The sequence below is a fragment of the Candoia aspera genome, chromosome 11, assembly GCF_035149785.1.
Source record: "Candoia aspera isolate rCanAsp1 chromosome 11, rCanAsp1.hap2, whole genome shotgun sequence".
In the NCBI taxonomy this organism is placed as follows: Eukaryota; Metazoa; Chordata; class Lepidosauria; order Squamata; family Boidae; genus Candoia; species Candoia aspera.
This window is the reverse complement of record NC_086163.1, coordinates 24,536,683-24,555,468: the sequence shown is the minus strand read 5'-3', so window position 1 is coordinate 24,555,468 and position 18,786 is coordinate 24,536,683. Positions and strand designations below refer to the sequence as shown.

General features: G+C 57.1%; 1 protein-coding gene across 2 annotated transcripts; it reads right to left on the bottom strand.

The window, feature by feature from the left end:
- Positions 1 to 277: 277 nt before the first annotated feature.
- CDH15 (cadherin 15) lies at positions 278 to 13,690 on the bottom strand. 2 transcript variants are annotated; one of them, XM_063312678.1, is made up of 14 exons: positions 13,573 to 13,690; positions 9,441 to 9,599; positions 8,177 to 8,332; positions 7,807 to 7,951; positions 6,946 to 7,106; positions 6,262 to 6,390; positions 5,402 to 5,587; positions 4,559 to 4,662; positions 4,045 to 4,184; positions 3,450 to 3,668; positions 2,578 to 2,817; positions 1,799 to 1,935; positions 1,544 to 1,708; positions 278 to 593 (listed from the first exon to the last, which is right to left on the bottom strand). In XM_063312678.1, exons 1-14 carry the CDS (start codon positions 13,624 to 13,626, stop codon positions 396 to 398), a joined length of 2,193 nt encoding a protein of 730 aa, XP_063168748.1. In that variant the 5' UTR covers positions 13,627 to 13,690; the 3' UTR covers positions 278 to 395. The 2 variants fall into 2 exon arrangements, with proteins under 2 accessions (XP_063168748.1, XP_063168746.1); XM_063312676.1 differs by having other exon boundaries at positions 280 to 593; positions 4,559 to 4,812.
- Positions 13,691 to 18,786: the final 5,096 nt, after the last annotated feature.

Sequence of the window (18,786 nt, the reverse complement as noted above, 5' to 3'; positions counted from 1 at the left end):
ATAGCGCACCGGACGCTGCTTCTCAGGGTGGGCCCCTGATGGCTTCCCTCTGGGTGGGGGGATGCCCTCGGAGGTGCTTCACTGCCTGGCTCCTGCAGCGCTGCCTCTTGCGCCTCCCTTGCCCCCCCTTCAGTTTCCAGGCACGCCGGGTCTTTCTACCAGCTGCCTCTGGTTCAGGCCTGGTAACTCTCGCAATCCCCTGACTGGGGCCATCGCGGTCCCGGTTGGTGGGAAGGAGGGGTGCCGCAGACGGGCCCTGGGGGTTCCCAAGACAGTCCCTCCGGCAGCTGTCAGGGGAGCCAGGGAACGCCGGCAGAATCTCAGCCAAAGGGCTCAGAGAGGCGCCGTGGCCTTTGGGTTCGAGTCCGGCCCTGCTGCTCCCCCGCCGCTGCCCCCTACTGGCCATACAGCTCGGCCAGGCGCCGGAATCGCGGCCCCCAGTCACTGAGGTAGTCATAATCCTGGTCTTCGTCCGCCAAGCTGGACAGGATGGAGCTCAGCGACCCGCTAACTGAACGGTCCCCTTCATAGTCATAGATGAGCGCCGTGTCATAGGGAGGAACTCCGGGGTCGCTGTCCGCCGCCTGCAGGCCCTACGGAGGAGAAGAGCAGGAATGGGGGTGTGCCAAAGTCTGAGTTACCCTTTTTGGTCCAGCCCTCACTGGGCAAGGGATTGATGCCCCTCTGCCGCCAGGCCCCTTGTGCCCAGCCAGAGATGCTTGCTGGGTGCAAGAGAACTTGACTGAGCTCTACAGCCTTGGAAGTGGCACATCTCACTTTTGAAGAAAACATTTGGTGCCCTTGAGAGAGCGCACAGCCCTTTGCAAGAGCCCAGTGCGGTGGTGTGTGTGTGTGAAGTGGGGGGAGGTTGCGAGGCTACATGGCAGGGCTGGCATGGTCTTTCCTGAGAGAGGCACCAGTCAATACCCCCTGCATAGCTGAGAATTCGGGGGGGTCCCTGCCAGGCTGTTGTGGCCTGACCTTTGATGCGTGTGATGCCAGGATGGGTCCACCTGAGAGCCAAACATCTTGATACTGGTTTTGTAGTAGCTGCAGAATGCGGGGTGGTGGTGGTTTCGGGGGTCACTCTGCTCTTCAGGCCCTCTGCCCACCCAGGCCCATCCCCTGCCCCCGAGCAGCAAGGCCACCTTTCAGAGGGGGTCCTGCTGCTCTGGGGGCACAGAGCCCCAGGGTGCGACAGTGGGGGCTTCTCTCATTGGCAGGGTTCGTCCAGTGGTAACTTGCTTGACCCTTCTGTGGAGCTGCCCCACTTCTGGGGAGTGCAGCCCCCACAAGGGGAGCAACCTGGCTGCTTCCTCAGCAGTTAGAAAGTTCTTTATGTCCTCCTGGACACTGCGAGGCATCCTTGAAGGCCGGCAGCACAATAAGTGCTTTGAGAGACGATACCAAACGGCTTCTCTCCTCCCACCAGGACCAAATTCCCAGTCAACCAAGCCGACTGTGCAGCAGATTTAAAGCCGGGGTCCGGCCGGAGGGTCCCTCCTCTCCCCCCATCCCTGCCTGCCTCTTTGCCTCTTTTCACCTCGTTGATGAAGTCCTCGATGTCAGCAGGGCAGGTAGCCACGCGCTGGGGGTGCTGGGGCAAGGCGTAGCTGTAGGGGGTGTCCCTCCGTCGAAGGGGCTTGCCCCGGGGGGCCGGGGGGCCAAATAGGTCTGGGTCGCGCAGTTGGGACAGATCGTAGGCGTCCTGCAGGTGGAGGAGGGCACGTTTAGCCATTGTGGCCCCCAGGCTTGGAAGCAGAGAAGGCCATGACCCGCAGTGGCTCCCTGGCCTCACCTGATCCTCTTCTCCGCCCCCCTGTTCGTCGTAGTTGAGGACATTGTTCCTCAGGTCGTCCTGCGAGTCCCCCAGGAGCCCCTTGCGGAGAGCCTGCCGGCGAGAGCGCTCCAGCCCGGCCACCAGCAGCACCAGCACTGCCCACAGAGAAGGCACCGTCAGTGTTCCCAGGCGCCCCCCGCCCCCCAGCAGGCAGGGCAGCCAGCCCATGCAGAGCTGCCAGCCGGGGCCGGCCACCCCCTGCCCCAGGCTGCTGCCAGCTGTTCTTGCGGGCACGTTTCCTCTGGGGGGACTCAAGACCGCCCTGCTCTGCCCTGCCCATGCCAGGAGAGCCTGGGAAAACGCAGCCAGCCGATGCAGCCCCCCCAGTACCCAACTGTGACGCCCACATTCAGGTGCACACGCTCTGCCACGGGAAAGGGTGTGTGCCTAGGGCCGGGGCACACAGGCCAGGATGTGAGTGCCAGGGTCTTCCTGTGTGCAGCAGGGGGGCTCCTCTGCCCACGGGAGAGCCAGAGTGCTGGGCTGTGCTGGGTGCTGGGTGAATCAGCACCTGGGAACGCTCTGCTCCACCCATGTAGCCCAGGAATAGTCCATCCGTCCGTCCATCACATTTATAGAGCCACCCATCTCATAGCACTGCCCCCACATGAATGTGGGGCAGATGTCCAGCTCCTCCCACTTCCTTTCTGGGCCCTGGGGATGGAGACCTCCCTCCCTCCCTCCCACCAGGCGAAGGTCCTGGTCCTGATCCTGCACCAGAAAGCTCAAGCACTTACGCAGGAGTAGGGTGGCACTGCAGAGGATGGTCATCAAGGCGCCCAAACTGAGACCTGCCACCACCGCCGCAGTGGCAGCTGCGTGAGCCCCGCAGGTGCCCCACTGATCGCAGGCGCAGACAGAGACGTTCAGCAGCTGCGTTCGCACCCGCGGCGGGATCCCAGAGTCACTGATGAGCAGCGGCAGGACATGGAGGCCCTTGGCCACGTCCACGGGAGGCCACAGCAGCACGTGCGTGTCTGGAGTGGGTAAAGGAAGTGGGGGGGTGAGCCTCTGCCCATGCCATGGGGAGCTTGAAAGCACCAGGAACAGACTTGGGGGGTCAAGGTGCTTAGCCCACTAAACAAATGTGCTTGAAGGGGGGGGGCTTCTCCTGCTCCCCCCACTTGCAAGGACAGATGGCCGTCTTGGAAGCAGCCCTCTGCAAGAGGCGTCCATGCTGTTTTTGCAAGATACAGGGCCTTCGTTAAAAGCAGTTAACCTTTTAACCTCTTTTCCAAATAAGCAGGGCATACTTATCAAATTATTGGTAGCCAGTCTTTTCCAGTGTTCAAAAAACCAACCTCCTCAGGGCAACTCACATCACAAATGAACTCAAGATGTCGCCTTTCAGCTGGTTTCAGATTTTTAATAATTCGCTTCCCCCCGTTTCGAATCCGGCAAGGTTGAGGCCGGAGGAAATTTGCTCCCAATGGGCCCAGCAGGCTCCAGCCTGGAGCAGATGCTCACTCCCCCCTTCACTAAAAGCTGCAGAGGGATATGCTTTGCGGGGAGGGGGCTCTACCAGGAAATGGTCCGTGCTTCCCCCCTGGCCTGTGTCGACTCCCCACCTCCAACGCCGGCACCCTGGAAGCACATCGCCTGAGATTACCGTTGGGGTGGCTGAGAGTCCAGTTGTGCACACTGCTGGGGCCGAAATGGAAGTGGAACGGTGCTGCGTGGGGTGCCAAGTCCTCATCAGCGGCACTCAGGACCAAGCCGCCCCCTTCCCTGCACAGCTCTGCCGTGGTCGGGAACAGGAAGGGCGCGTGGTCATTGACCTCCAGCACCTCAATGGAGAGGGTCCCAGTTGCGGTGAGGGGAGGGGTCCCTGAGAAAGAGAGAGAGAGGGAGTCAGAAGGGGTCCAGCAGGCCTGCCTGGGGGTCTCTCTCTGCCAGTTGGAAGGGAACTTCCCTGCAGAGGAACCAGGGAGCAAGGGGGTGGGCTACTGGGAGCTCTTCTGCCAGCTTCCATTCTTGCCAGCCTTTCGCTAATGGCTTGCCAAAAGATGACCCCCAGCCCCGGTCTGGTCCTCTGGCTATGGTGTGCAGTGCCCATGCAGAAAGTCCAAGCCAGCCCCGACGTTCCTTCTGGAACCTGCCAGCAGGACATTTTATCCGGACTGAATTGCCTTACAGTCCACCAAGGGTCTGTTTCTCCTTCTCCGCCCTGCCCGGCCCCCCATCTCACGGCTCAGCTTCCTCACCGTTATCCACAGCCAGGATCTGTGTGATGTACCAGCCCCCTGGGAAGGTTGCACGGGGGGGCACTTTCTGGTGGGCTTCCACCAGGCCCGATTCAGGGCCCACCCGCAGCCAGTCGGCCAGGTCAGAGGCTGGCAAGTACCTGGGGAGAGCAGACGGGCTCAGTGCCTGCAGGCCGGCGTGCCCCCATGTGCAGGGCTTGCTTCCCAAGGGGCAAAGAACAGAAGGGCCCCCTCCCCCATTTCCCAGGTCCTCCAGAAATTTCTCTGAAATCCCAGGTTCATCTGGAAAGTGAGCTTATTTAGAGGCAGGAAAACATAACCCAGCCTGGACTCATAGAAATTGTTCCGCAGCCTTTTGCAGGGTGGAGTTAATGAGGACTAGAGGCTTCACCGTTAAAACAAGAAGGAAAAGGGGGTTGGATTTGCTAGATTTTACATGGAATTCCAAATCCCAGCTGGGCCGAGCCGCTACACATGTGCAGAATCCCCACTGGCCCGCTTGGGTCTTGCTCACTTGAGCTCCTGGGCTTTTTGGGTGTCGGGGTCCCTGGCACGGAAGAGGGCGATCTCTGTTCCAGCAGGCGCTCCTTCGTTCACACTCCCCCTGCAGGGATTGTCCTGGAAGAAGGGAGGCTCGTTGGCATCCTTCACCCGCAGCTGCACCTTAGCCAAGGCGTGGGCCACTCTGGGGGCTGATGAGTCCAGTGGGCTTTGGTTCTGCACAGAGATCAGCAGCTCATGCCGGCTCTGCTCCTCATAGTCCAAGGCCTGGCGGGGGGAGAGAGTGGAAGACGGGTGGGAAGGCAGCGAGCTCTTCCGGGCCTTACTGCAACCCCCCGCGGTGCATCGCTGCACCAGGACAGGCCCTTGCACTGTTTCCTCCCCCCCCCCCCCCCGTCCTGCTGTCCTGTCCCCGCGCAAAAGATGCAGGAATATAAACTCGCATTGTCTCTCCATTCCTCTTCTGGCTCCAGAAAAAACTCTTCTCTTGCAGACAGAGCAGCAGGCTGACCGTGACTGCCATCTGCTGGCAGAAAAAGTCTCAGCATGATGCCAGAGAATGTGACTGCCATCTGCTGGCAGAAAAGTTCTCAGAGCACGTTGCTCCTCTTAACATTACTTTTTTCCCCTTAAAGGCTGAGACCTGCTGTCATTCAACTTCTGCCTGGAAGCCCCTCTGATTTCAGAAAGGACAGCCAGCCCTTGACATATGGGGAGGAGATGGGCTACGCTCACCTAAACTTGCAGGGTGAATCCACTCTGAGCTGGCCCAGAAACTCCACACACACATACACCCACCCTGCTTTGCCCCTGTTCCGGAGCAGAGCCTGGCATTTCTTTCAAGCACTCTCCATACCTTCACCAAAGAGATGACCCCCTCATTGGTCAGGGGGTCAGTGTGGATGGCAAAAGCTCCTCTGGGGTCACCCTCCAGGATGGTGAACTTGGCCAGCCAATTGGGGGACCCAGGCTGGTCTTTGTCCTGGACCATCACCCGCCCAACCTCCATGTCCTGCCTGTTCTCAGGGGCCTCCATGTGGAACTGCAGGAGAAAGGGGGGGCATTAAAAGGGAGGCTGAGCGGACTGCTGAGGACCCCACCCTCCCTGCTCCTGCTCCTCCCCCAGAACAGAAGAAGCCCTTTGGGGCTGGCTGAGGTGTGGCTCTCACGGCAGCAAAGGGAGTTTTTAACTGATTTGTTTATTTAAAACTGACCACTCTGCTGCTGGGGATGGATCCTTTAGCTCCTGTTTCTAACGTGGTCAAGGAAGATTTATTTCCCACCCTTCTCTTCCATCCACCCACCCACCCATTCCAGACTTATGGGGTTTTCCTGAGTCAGGGTGATACAGCAGCTGGTGCATAGTACAAAGAACAGGGCAGAATTGAGTTGATCTTCTCAACCCAGCAGGAATTCTGCACATAATTGCGGGCCGGCTACTCCTTCTCTGCCTAACCTATTAGTAGGGTACGGTTAGACATCTTTCACGTGTCAAGGCTGTGCCAGTCCAGGATTGGCACCCATCCCCTGCATCCCATGATGCTGTGGGGCTCAGGAGCCGCACCTTTTCAGCTCTTGGCTCACCTCCTACGCCAGGGGACACTTGCCAGCAAGAGCTTGAGTGGAGGGAAGGGAAGGGAGGAAGGGAGTTGTGGAGGGGCCCTAAATGCCTCTACCCTGTCTTCTCCCACTGGGCAGAGTAGCCAGTCTCCCCACCTCATCCGTCGTGAATTCAGAAGGGTTATCATTGATGTCCTCCACATAGATGACTGCTGTAGCTGTGGTGGTCAGGCCTTCTCCAGACATGTCAGCCACTTGGAGCGTCAAGTTGTAAATGCCTGTCACCTGCTCAAGGAGTGCCAGAAAGAGGTCAACGTGCCAGGAGTTTACAGTCACATCCTGGGTTGCCAACACACGTCCATTTGACACAAGAGCTGTGCATTTCTGCATTTGCTCTATGGCAAAGTCAAAACTGGACTTTATGACCTGCACTCCTTCCCTTTACTGAAGTGGCCAGGTGTAGGCTTAGCCAAAACACAGTTTTGCAAATCAAATAAGATATTGGCTATCAATGCGTCATCTTTTGTCAACCTGATGTTTTAAATCAGATCTTGTAGTGCAGTCTTTAATAATAAAATAAATCCAAGCCTTATTGCTAAAAATAATTGAGCAATAATGCTCAGTAAATGATTTGTTTTTCTAAAGTATCTCAGCTCAAGGGCATCCCAGTCAGGGAACCTCTGATAACAATAGTTCTGAAGTTGAAAGACTGTGTGTTGGAAATGTGGCACGGACATTCTAATGAGGATCTTTATTATTTTTTTCCCTTTTCATTCTCGTCTGGTTCATCCCTTACTGCTGCCTAGAACCTCCATCCAGAAGCAACGGAGAAGCTCATACCTCCCGGTCAAGCCGAACTTGAGCAGTTTGAATTTCCCCGGAAAGCTCATTAATTGTGAACAGCTCTCCCGCTCCTGGGCCCACGATGGAGTAGCGCAGGGCCGCGTTGTCTGTCTCAGGGTCATCAGCGTCTGTGGCTTCAGCCTTCAACACCAATGTCCCTGGAAACACATCCAGCTGCTTTAGGGTGCCAGGCTGAGGAAGCATGGCACGAGTCCTCTTGCTGCTGGAACTCTCCCAGGGACCCTTTGGAAACACAATGCTTGCTTGGCAGACTTGGATGAGTACAGCCCAGGACGCGCTCTACGACCTGACCCAGCGCCTCACACTCAGGTGCCGTGCTGTAACTATGGGAGAACTAAGGGTGGGGGTCAGGATGATGAAGTTTATCATCAGCACCCCTATCGTGCGTGTCTCTAAGGGCAGCCAGAAATTGTACAGGGTTAGTGTTTCTCAGCCTTGGCAGCTTGGAGATGCGTGGACTTCAACTCCCAGAATCCATGCTGGCTGAGGGATTCTGGGAGTTGAAGTCCACACGTCTTCAAGTTGCCAAGGTTGAGAAACACTGGTATAGGTAGTGCTGCTTTTATGCACCTGTGTAAATAATTAAATTAAAGAGATGGTTTGGTTATTCATGGCTAGGCAAGTGTGGAGGTGTGCAATGGAAATTAAATGCACCTCATTTCTAAAATAGGGCTGGCCCATCGTTCTGGTCACCAAAAGTGATGAAAAGGAAACAGTCAGAACCTCCTGTCTGTGCCTGCCCCAGATCAAAGGAGAACATGTGGACAGGACTGTGAAGTCAGTTCTGCCTCTCGGAAGATGTTCAGCCAGATCTGCGGGAAGGCCTGGCGCACCCACCTGGCTCGGCCCCTTCCACCACGTGCCCCGTGAACACATCCTGCTGGAAGAGCGGCCGGTTGTCATTCTGATCCAGGACGACAATCTCCAAGTCCGTGGGATCTTCAAGAGGCACTCCACCCAGATCCAGGGCAAAAGCCTTGAGCTGGTTGTGAGGAGAGCAGAAGGAGGCCCATCTCAGCCAGAGAAGCCAACTCTGCTCCCCTATGGGAGTCTAAGCAGCTTACAGGGCAGGCAGCGCAATGTCTTCAGAGTCTGATACAGAGGTGGGTGGACTTCCTGGCCCTTGGCCCCTCAGCTGGAACTTGGGGGGGACCCCAAAACGTCTGGATCCTGAACTGATTGGAGTCCAACCCCAGCCTGGCCTTACCCGAAAGCGATCATGTTTTTCCCGATCCAGCATGGTGTTGAGGTAGACCTTGCCACTCCGATTATCGATGGAGAAGATATCCTTGGGATCTTCGTCAACGCCGGGGCCCTTAATGCTGTAGACCACAACGCCCGGCTGCTGCTTGTCTGACTTAATCTGCAAGAGGGAAACGGGCTCCGGGGAGTGAGAAAGGTCTGGCTTGCTCTTCCAGGCTGTCTTTTCCCCCCTCCACCCCCACCTGAAACTAGATATGGTTGAATCCCCACCAGGCTTAGAAACAGCAGAAGCTGCCTTCTCCTATTGGCCCGCGGACCAGTGTGGCTGCAGTTTCAGCCAAAGTTTTTCCAGCTGTTCCTGTAGATGCTGAGAATGAACAGGGGACTTGTGGCGTGACAGAGCAAGATGCCCCTGGAAATGTGGGCTGATAAGTCATGAGGAATTGTGAGCAGCACACACATAACTATAGACCATCACATGCGTGGACCTAAAGGAGGGTGGTGAATATGCAATCCCTCCTGGTGCTAATCCCCAAAGCAGGCAAAATGGTAACAATTTTTATAGGATAGGTAAACTGGAGCGCAGTCACATTTCTGTCTGCCAATAAAAATACAAGTAGTCCTTGCTTAACAACCATTTGTTTAGTGATGGTTTGGACTTACAATGGTGCTGAAAAAACCAACTTATGACCAGTCCTCACACTTAGGACCATCGCAGTGTCCCATAGTCACATGATCGCCATTTTCAACCCTCCCAACCAGCTTCTGGCAAACAAAACCAATCAGGAACCTTGTGATTTGCTTAACAACCATGTGGTTTGCTTAATACCCATGGCAATTTGCTTAATGACCACAGCAAAAAAGGTTATAAAATTGGGTTGGATTTGCTTAATGACTGCTTCACTTAGCAACCAAATTTCCAGTCCCAATTGTGGTCATTAAATGAGGACTACCTGTACTTTTTTCCCCAGTTGCCCTATCTCTAGAGCTGGGCTAAATCCAACTGCAGTGGATTGGTCCTGGCCTTGCGAAATGGTGTGGGAGGGCCTGTGCGGCGGCGAGAAAGGGAGCTCAGCGTTGAACCGAAGTGTCGCCCTCTAGCCACTTCCCCCTTTAAGAAAGACCCCATGCTGGATGGGGTGGAGCATGACAGCCAAGGAAGGGCAGGGTCTTTCCTGTCCCTGCCTTGCTCGGCCCCGTCCCAAAGGCTGTTCCCTTGCCAAACGATGGGCTGGAGACCCCCTGCTCCCTGCCCCCTCCAGCCTCACCTGGACCAGGAGGTGGGGGACCCGCCTGTGGTTCTCTGGCACGCTGATGGGTGGGATGACCCAGGCCCTCTTCACCCTCCGCATGGCCGTCTTTGCCCGCGGCTGCAGGTGCCACACCGGACGGCTGTGCGAGGCCTCCCCTCCGGCGCAACAGGCGTCCTGTGAGGAGGAAAAGGACGACGCTCCTTTTTGCTACTGGTAAGCAAGGGGGGCGAGAAGGTGGCCGTGGCAGGGCGATCGAAACACTGCCTGTTTTTACCTGCCTCGTGTGGGAACGGGCGGAGGAGAGCCGGCCAGCCTGCGCCGGCGAAAGGGAACCCCTTTTCCTACTAACACATTTTATTACCCAAACTTTGCTGATGCCTTTGAACAGGTGCTACCAGAGCCTTGTGATTTTTTCGCTGCTGCGAAGTTGTCTCCCCCCCCCGCCCCCACAGGGATTAATCCCTCCAGGCGGTGTCTGCTTGGCAGCAGCTGCACTCGGGGCCAGCAAGCAAAGGCTGGAGCAGATACCCCAGTTCAGGCAGACCCTGGGAGGAGGCAGATTTTTGCTGGTGAAGGACTTAATAGTAATTGCTGGAAAGTTACCCATATTTTTTCTTTTAACTAACCAATAGCTCCTCCAGCACATTAAGGGTATTATACCGCTGGTGGCCTGGAAGACAGCAAGAGTTGCTGATATCAGATCTGGCTTTCCCTCCACGCCTGGACAAATACACTTTCCTTTTGTGAGGACTTGCCAACTGGTATTTTTGAAAGAAGACATATTGCAAGTTTGGCAGGGACAATGTTGCATGTTGCTGGGAAGTCAGAGCTGGATCTGGGCATTCAGGCTGGGAGGCCACGCGGCAATTCCCACCTCCGGAGCCACCCCTGCCCCAGGCCCCTTTCCCTCCACCTGCCCCCCAGCCCAGAAGCCCCTCCCCAGGAAAGACATGGCTTCTCCCTGCTGGCGCACAGATGGCAGGGGCCTGGAGAAGGATGTTCTGCTGGAGAAACTGAGCGCTCTTTGTGCCTGAGAACAGCTGCAGGCCGGGCCCACATCTGGGCAGGAAGGGCGATGTGGGGGGGGAGGGACTTGGAGGCTGCTGCAGCACCCAGAGGGTGGCTGGGGGTGCCAGGAGAGGTGGGGTGGAGGTTCAGCCAGGGAGCTTGGGGGTGGCTAGGAGGCACACAGCAGCAGCAGCAGCAGCCTTGGGGTGTCTCCCCAGACCCTGCCTTTCCTCGTGTTGGATCATGACCTGAGGTGATGTTATTGGGGCCCCCAAACCAGTCGCCCCAGAACAGGCGTTCTCTCGCCCACATTCACAGGCTGGGGCAGGAGGGGTAGCGCCAGGAAGCCCACTGTGGGCTGGCCGGCTGGGACGCCTGCTCCCCTTTCCTCCCCGCAGCAACCCTGCTGGCTCGGCAGCGCCGAGCAGTATGTGTGTGTCTGTGGGATTTCTCAGCGATGCTTCGTCCCCAAGGGAGTTGCTTGGACTTCCTGCATTCCTTCCCTGGTTTTCTTTTGCAAGAGCCTCCAGCCCTTTCCCTGATTACTGCATCATCACCACTGGCTGCCCTGCTTCTGCAAAGAGGCCTCCAGGGATCTCTGTTACTCTCACAAGCAAGCCTCAGCAATGCTTGGGCCCCTTATTTATTTCCTTAAGCCATTTTTCAAGAGCCTAGTCATCCCAGGGCAACCTCCTGCACAAAATCCATACAAATATGTTTGTGAAACCATGACATATAAGCAAATTTTAATTAAAATCCATTACAATAAAATATAATTTTGGAAGCCCGACAGAAACTTAATGAACTATAAAACATTCTTCAAAATCCAGGGACATCATGAGACTTTCAAGAAGCTGACTAAAACAGTCAGACATGGGAAAAATCGGATTTCATTTCAGGGGTGGAATTTCACAGGGCAAGGGCTGCAATGGAGAAGACCCTCTTTCTGCTGCCTCCTAACCTTGGAGACCTGGCTGACAGGCTCATGTAGACTGTCTCTGAAGATGGTCCTAACAGAGTTGTGCGTACGTGGTGTGAATGGCTCTTCAGATGCGAGTTGGATCCAGACCCCTGCAGGGCACAGACATCGCAATGCCCAGCCTCTTCCCTAGAGCGGGAGCCTGGAGGCTCGATCCGTTGCTCAAAGGGGATGCTTCACATGCCACCCAAACTCAACCTCCCGCCTCCCACCCTGTGCCACGGGGAGGGGCCCCTCCTTCCTCTCTGCCTTGAAATGGGACTCCCAGCCCAGCTCTGAATTCCGCCCCAGCAGGTGGCTGAACAAATGCACAAGCTGCGTGTGGAAGAATGCCACCTTCCCCCGACGCACAGGCGCAGGGCAAGAAGGTCCTGCTTTTGCGTCCTGCGTGGGCGAGTCAGGAGGCCCCTCCAGGAAAAAGGCAGGCAGGCAGGCAGGCTTCCCCAACCTGGCGCCCTTCCAAAATGCTGGAGCTGCTGGGACGACGGGAAGCGCCAGTCAGCGGATTGAATGGGCCCACTGATTCAGGGGCAGGGGTCTCTCCAACTTGCATGGGAGGGGGTTAGCTTGGAAGGTCCCTCACCTCTGGGTTATAGGGGGCAGGATGAAATCAGGGGGCTCCATCCAGCTGCAGGATTGGTCAAGCTTAGCCCAGTTTAAGCCTTTGGAGGCAGGCAAGCACCTGGAGAGGGGAGGGAGATGAACTGTGTCATCCCTCAGCCTCGCTTCTCCTCCCTGCAGCCCCCCCTCCAGTTAAGCTTTGCAGTAAAGCAGATCTAATGCAAGCCACATGGAAGGCCTGACCCCCACCCTCTCCTAGGCCAAGTGGTTCACATTCCTGCACCCCCAGCTGCCCAGCACCGGCATTCCACGCTTTGTGTTGTCTCGGGGGCAGCTGGCGGAAGGCGATGGTGGTGCCTCCTCCCCTCCCTGTCACAGGGGCAAATGGCCAAGGACTGCCCAGCCAGAAAGGATGCCAGCCGTTTTGCCCCATCTCCCACCTTGTGGGAGGACTCAAACTCTAAAGGGACAGCACTGTCACCCCCCGAGGGGAGGGGAAGGGGCAGGAAGGACAAACATCGGGGCCTTATGTACAGAGTGGGCTCCCTCTTGCTTTTAAAACTCTTTGCCCCGATGCAGGGAAGGGCCCAGGAGGGGTGGGGGGGGGCTCAGTTTGGTACCCAGAAGCCAGAAAAATTAGACAGGCTGGAATTCCCTTTTATGGATTATGGAACAGCGGAGGGAGCATCTGCTTTATTCCGCTACTTGCCCCCCAACTGAGAATTGGCAGGGGGTGTCTGCAAAGCAGAGTTCTCCCCTCGGGAAGTTAGAGGCAGGGGACTGATGTTCGGAGCCCCCTCCCATTTTCCTGGCAGAGGCCCAGGAGGGATGTCTCTGAAGGAGCAGAACTTCAGGACCAAGAAGGCCCTCCTGGCAAGGCGTCCCCACTCTTCCTGCTGCTGGAGAGACCCAGAGCACCCTGGCACCAGCACCCTTTCCAGACCGACAGGGAAAACTTTAAGGCCATTGTAATGTAAAGCCTTTGAAATGGCGACCTGACTCAAGGGCCTTTTCCAAGACTGGCCGTCCACAGGGACTGTTCTTCCTCTGGGCAGGAGAGGATCCAGCAGGCAGCCAGGGGCATTTGCCAAGCCTGGCCCTCCTGCAAGCGCTGCCATTTCCCCTGCACAGATCAGTCCCAAGGGCACTGATGCGGCAGCCTGAGGGCACCCTGAGGCTCTGTCCCCCTCCGTTTGAGGACGGGAGGGTGCCAAGGCAGCCTGCTGCCACGAACCCCGCAGCTTGGTCTCTGGCGGCCAAAGCACGGAGCTCCTGGGGTCCCTTCCCAAAGGGAAGAAGTCGCCCCAGCTGCTGCCAGGAGCTGCTCCCCTGCTGAGGGCTCTTGAGCTGGACCTGGACCTGGCTGTGAAGGGAGGGGGAAGATGGGCAGCCTCCCACCTGCCCAGTGCGCCGCCTCATGCCTCCTCCGGTGGATCCGTGTCTGGATCCCCTCTGAGCACCGGGAGAGCAGCCCTCACCCACAGGAGGGGTGCTGAAGCCCACCTGGCATGGCCACGAGTCTCCTGGGAAGAAAGAGGGCTGCAGGGCACTGGAAGGAGCCACCCAGGAAGGCCCCGGCCCAGCCCTGCCCAGGCTTACCTGAGCTGCGAGGGTGGCCAGGAGGCAGGTGCGGAGCCAGAAGAGGGGGACCATCTTGGGGGGTGCCCTGCTGGCCTTTGGTGGAGCCTCCTGCCTCCTTCTCTCCTCTCCAGGGCAGCCGCTCTGCTTGGGACACGAGCTAAAATAGCCTCGGCCAGGCTGTGACGGACAGCACATGTGTTGGGGCCGGCACAGAGCCTGGGAGAAAGAGGCCGGATGGGCTGGCGCTGGGGGGGGGCAGGGGAATCCAGAGGGGAAGGAGGGCTGGGGTTGCGGTGCTCAGCCGGGGGCGGGGGCTGCCCAAGGCACTGCCCAGCACCCTGAACAAAGTTCCCGCCAAGCCCAGCGAAGGAACTGTCCCATGGGATGGGGGGCTGGGCGATCCTCTCACCCTTCACTTGCTGTTGTGGGTGGATGGGAACAGCTTTCAACCCTGCACAGCAAGAGAAAGGAAGCCGTTGGTCAAACAGACCAGCTACCGACAGAAGGGTTGATCTGCTCCCATTTTGCTCTGGGAACTTGGAACGGCGGCATAGAGTTGGTGCTCTTAAGCTGCTCTCGGCGGCCTTCAGAGATGGGGGCGTTCTCTGGGCAGCAGAGGGGTTGCCAAACCTGAGTCGGGAGAGCCCTTGTCCCCTTGGGGCACGGCGCTGTTCCTTCCTTTCTGCCTGAGCCACTAAAGGGCTCCTGCCACAAGTGCCCCTGAGGTGTGGGGACTGCGATGCCTTGCAGAAAGCGGGTCTCTCCTCTGAAACCCGCCTAATCTCTCTGGCTCTCCACATTCTCAGTTTTCTAGGGCACACTTAAGCCTTCTTCGAGATGAGCTCAGTGTCAGGTGAGTTTGTCAACATGTCCATGCAGTTTTATTGTCAGCATTATGAAAAGCGTTTGCCACTGTCTTTTTCCAGGGTTTTTAAAAACAGTATGAGTTCCCCTGCCAGGCAGGAAGCGCCTCAGAGATGGAGCGCCAGTCGGTAGCCGCTCAAGGGATGGGACGCTGCCCTCCGCTCCCCACAGAGGGCGCCCTGGAAGCCGAGCAGAAGCCGCTGCCACCTGCATTGGCTCCAAGGCAGCTGGCAATTCCGGGGTGGTGGGATCTGGCAGGGCTGCAGCACCAGCTGGGCACAGGGTCCTGCTGCCCGCCTGGGATGGCTGCAGTGCCCAGAGGTCTCTTCCCATGAAATGAGTCAGCTGTGTTGGCAATGAGTCAGCTGTGTTGGCAACCGTTTCCTTGCAGAGGGCTGGCTCTTGGCAAGGGCTGGTGGGAGACCTGCGCTCGGTCCGCAGCTGGTGTGTTAAGATGGCCAGCAAGCACAAGGAGGGGGAGGCCCAGGTCCAGCTGGGTGCGTGGGTGGGTTCTCCCAGGCTTTGAGCATGTGTGAAGGCTCTCCCGAGTGGACTTTGCTTTGGAAGTGGCCAGGGCCCTCTGGGATCTCTTCATCCCCTCTTCTGTGCCTGGCGCTGAGGCTCATCTCTGCTGGCTGCCAGGATTCCATTCAGGATGCTGGAAGTGCGGTTCATGGCCTCTTCCCTAAATCTGCTGCTTCCTCTCTCATGTCTGGGGATTGACGGAAACTGTGATCTGAACACCCCCTACTGCCATCCAGAAGGGATCCCCCGTCTGTTCCAGGCAGGAGCATCTGCAGGGTACGGGCAAAACACTCAAAAGGGTGGCCACTGTGGGGTGCCCCAAACCCCACCTGTTCCTTTGTGGGTTGTGTTGCAGTTGTGGTTGCCATCTCGACTTTTTGACCAATCCTGCGGACACCCCCATTCCAGGAGAACAAGCAAACGTGGAAGTCTAGAGCAGCACGTCACAGCTGGAAACAAACCAAAGTACAGCCTGGTTCAGCCCCTGGGGAAAGCCGTGATATGGCTAGTTTGGTTCTGGCTTGGAATGTTGTCTGAGCCCAAGCATTATGTTTTGTCAGCTATGATTTATGTGAACCCAGCCACTGGTGCTTGTTCAATAATCAGGGTTAAAATAAGCTGTAACACTCGATTGGACCCATTCTACACGAAACTCAATCACCCTGAATATCTCCCCAGCAAGAGAAAAAAAAGAATAAACGCAGGTAGCAATATTTTTCAGAAATCCCAGATACACACGCACTCAACAAGGAGGTTAGTTTCGGTGTCTGGTTATGTATAACCCTTATTCCTCCCCACCCCCCGCCGGAAGGGCTGGTTAGAGAGCTGGCTGAGCACGGGGTTTGGGCTTAGCTCTCACCTGTCCGACTCGGGGGGGGGGCGGGGCGGGCGGGGTCGTCAAGGCGCAGTCCGGAAGGGCTCCGACCAAGGGCGCTCCTCTCTGGAGCACGCGGGCGCTCCCGTTTCCGATCTGCAACCACAGGTGGGGATTTCTACAGCAAGTCGCACGTCGGCTTGGCAGCCCCTGCCGTTTCTTTCCTGCGCGGGACTCGGAGGGAGGGAGAACGGCTTCTCTGGGGCCCAGACCGAGGGAGCTTGCTCGCAGGCACGGACAACGTTGCATCAAACGAGGGGTGTGATTATGTACGGCGGAGCGGGAGCTAGAAGTGGCTTGGAAAGGCTACCTCCAATACGGGACCTACTTTGGGTGGCTCTGAGAATCTTCAAAGTCCTTCCGAGGGTAAACTAGGATCAACGGAGAGCTTGGCCTGCTTTTAGAATGGCGGCTCCGACTGCCTGCCAAATGCAGGATCCGAGGGGCCACGAAGGCACTCCCAGACCCGGTGCCCCGCCTCGCGCACCCATCTGGCTCCAGGGCTCCGGTTGTGCTGCCCTGTGGCCAGCAGGGGGCGCCCCGGCACCGGCAAAGAAGGCGAGACGCCCGTTCCCTCGCCCCGCACGGGTTCCCTGGGTGGAGAAGGAGAAGACCCCTTCACACAACGGGGACGCGCCCGGGCAGCTTTCTTGGTAGCGAGACGGAGGGATTTGCCAGTGCTGCCTTCTGGCATTTTTTCCCACCTCTCAGTCTAGCTGACGTTGCTGGAGGGTACATTTTCACTGGCCCAGATCTGATCAATAAGCCATGTTGTGGCTCCAACACAGCCTGGCTTCTTTACAGGGGCAGATATCCTTCCAGAAAAGGTTCAGATTGCGGGGTGACATCCCCTTGTAACTCACTGGTGGCTACATGGCCTTTGGAGAGCAATGGGCCCCAGAAAGATCCAAGGGGACCAAGTGACTCCTTCAGGATCCAGTGGCATCTACACGTACAGTATGCATGCCTGTGAAAAAGGGGCAGCTTCTTGGTGGCCTCTGGCTGCGTTCCAGCTGTCGCTTCTGATCTTGTCCCGTGGAACCACCAATCTGTCCTGGGTGGCTCCTGGCAACGCCATCTTGTCACCCCTCATAAACCCCTTGCCTTGATGGGAGTCTGAGGTGCAAGAAGGTAACTCAAGATGGACAAGAGGCATATGGGGAGGGCTTCCACGGGGGTCTTCGCAATGTTCCTGGCCCACAGAGACGGTGCGCTTTCCACCGTTCTGAAGGATTGGTTGGAAAGTCCTTCAAGGGACGTGTGTTGCATCCCTAGGCAAGAAAGGGCTTGGTACAGACATTTCCACCCCGTGCTCCAAATCCTGATTCCATTTTTCAGCCACCTGAAGGAAGGGCACTGTACAGGTGTGACAGCCACATAATGTTGTCGCCTCATTTGCTGAATGTTTTTGAGACAGCAGTGAGAAACAGGGAGTTGCTTTAAACACATTATCCATGGAAAAATACTTTCTTTCGTCATCTTGAATTTCCTGCCAATCAGCTGCATCGAGTCACTGAGCCATAGCGAGGGAGGAAAAAATTATGCATCCATCTTTTTTCTGCATCATGAATAATTTCACGGGGTTCTGCCAAGTACAGCCCTTTTCTTTGTTTTTTTCGCCTTGGCCTTCCTCTTCTGGAGGAAGTTGCCCACAGTCCCTGCACCTCTTGCATTTGTCAGACGCCCTCCAAAGATCCTGTTTCTGGCAGTAGCTGGAAAGAAAGCTGGACCTGGCTTGGGCTTCTGGCCTGCAGCAGGGAAGCTCTGCTGATGGATCAAAGCTGGCCCGGGCAGACTTTGTTGCCTGGCACGAAGGCAGGGGCTCCGGTGGCAGAACCCCCCCTTCGTTCTTCATTGCCTCGGGCCCTGGGTGCAAAAAGCTGGGCCTCTGGCCCCAAGTGACCATTCTGAGGAGCTCAGATGCTCCTGGTTTGCATCTGCCCAGAAGCTCCTGGTCCCCCGTTTTTATTGTCTTCAACACATTTAAATGCTGGGGCTGGAGAAGTGGGGGGGGGGGCTTCCACCTTGGCTGCCTTTCTGCCTGGCAGCCCCTTCATCAGCCAGCTCCTGCCTGACCCTAATGTGGTGTGGCAGGAGACAGTCAGCAGATGCTCCCTGCCATTGGCACTCTGGTGAAGTGGGTCAGGCTGGGCTGGCAAGTTGAGAGATGGAGGTGGAGATCATCCTTGACGAAGGGGTGAGTGGGAAGCGGGCATGTTTTCTCTGCCTTGGCCTCTGGCTCAGCTCCTCCCCGAGACGGAGACCCCGCTCACTGGCTTGCTCCCTCCGAGGCACTGCAGGCAGCCCAGCCCTAAAAGCGAGAAGCTGGATGATGCCATTTTCATAAATGTCAAAGGCGACCAAGGACTTGCCAGTCAACCTGCTGGCAGACTAGGGAAGGAAAGGCAGAAGAGGGGGAATGGGATGTGTATGTACACACACACACTCACCACACCTTGCCCTCTGCTTCACACAGCACTGCTACATTTTGGAAGGAAGGAGTGGGAGGGTGCTGCGTGTGGCCTTATGAGAGCACAGAGATGGGCTTGGCCAGGGAAGTCCCCCGACTGGCAGAGGTGCCAGGAGGCCCCCCTGGAGGGCACTAGGTTGGAGAAGTCCACCTGGAGACCCTCATGGTAAGCCCCAGAAGGTGTGCAGGAGCCTAGTGAGGGGGGAGGCGGCCCTGGTGAGTGGGACGGGGGCCCCTTCTCCAAACAGAGGAGGCAGCACCCTGCTACAGCACCTGGGCCACCCATTGGGGCTGGGGGTGGGAAGTGCTTGGCTTGGGCCGATCCTCCAACCTCTAGCAGAAACATGGGGGGGCGCACCCCTCTCCGCTGAACCCCTTCGGCTCTTCCTAGCAGACAGCAGCCCTGCCATTGGATGCAGCGGCAGCAGCGATAAAGGGCACTGAAGCTTGGGATTTTATATAGCAATAAAAGATAATGTCAGCGATAAAGAGTGCAGGC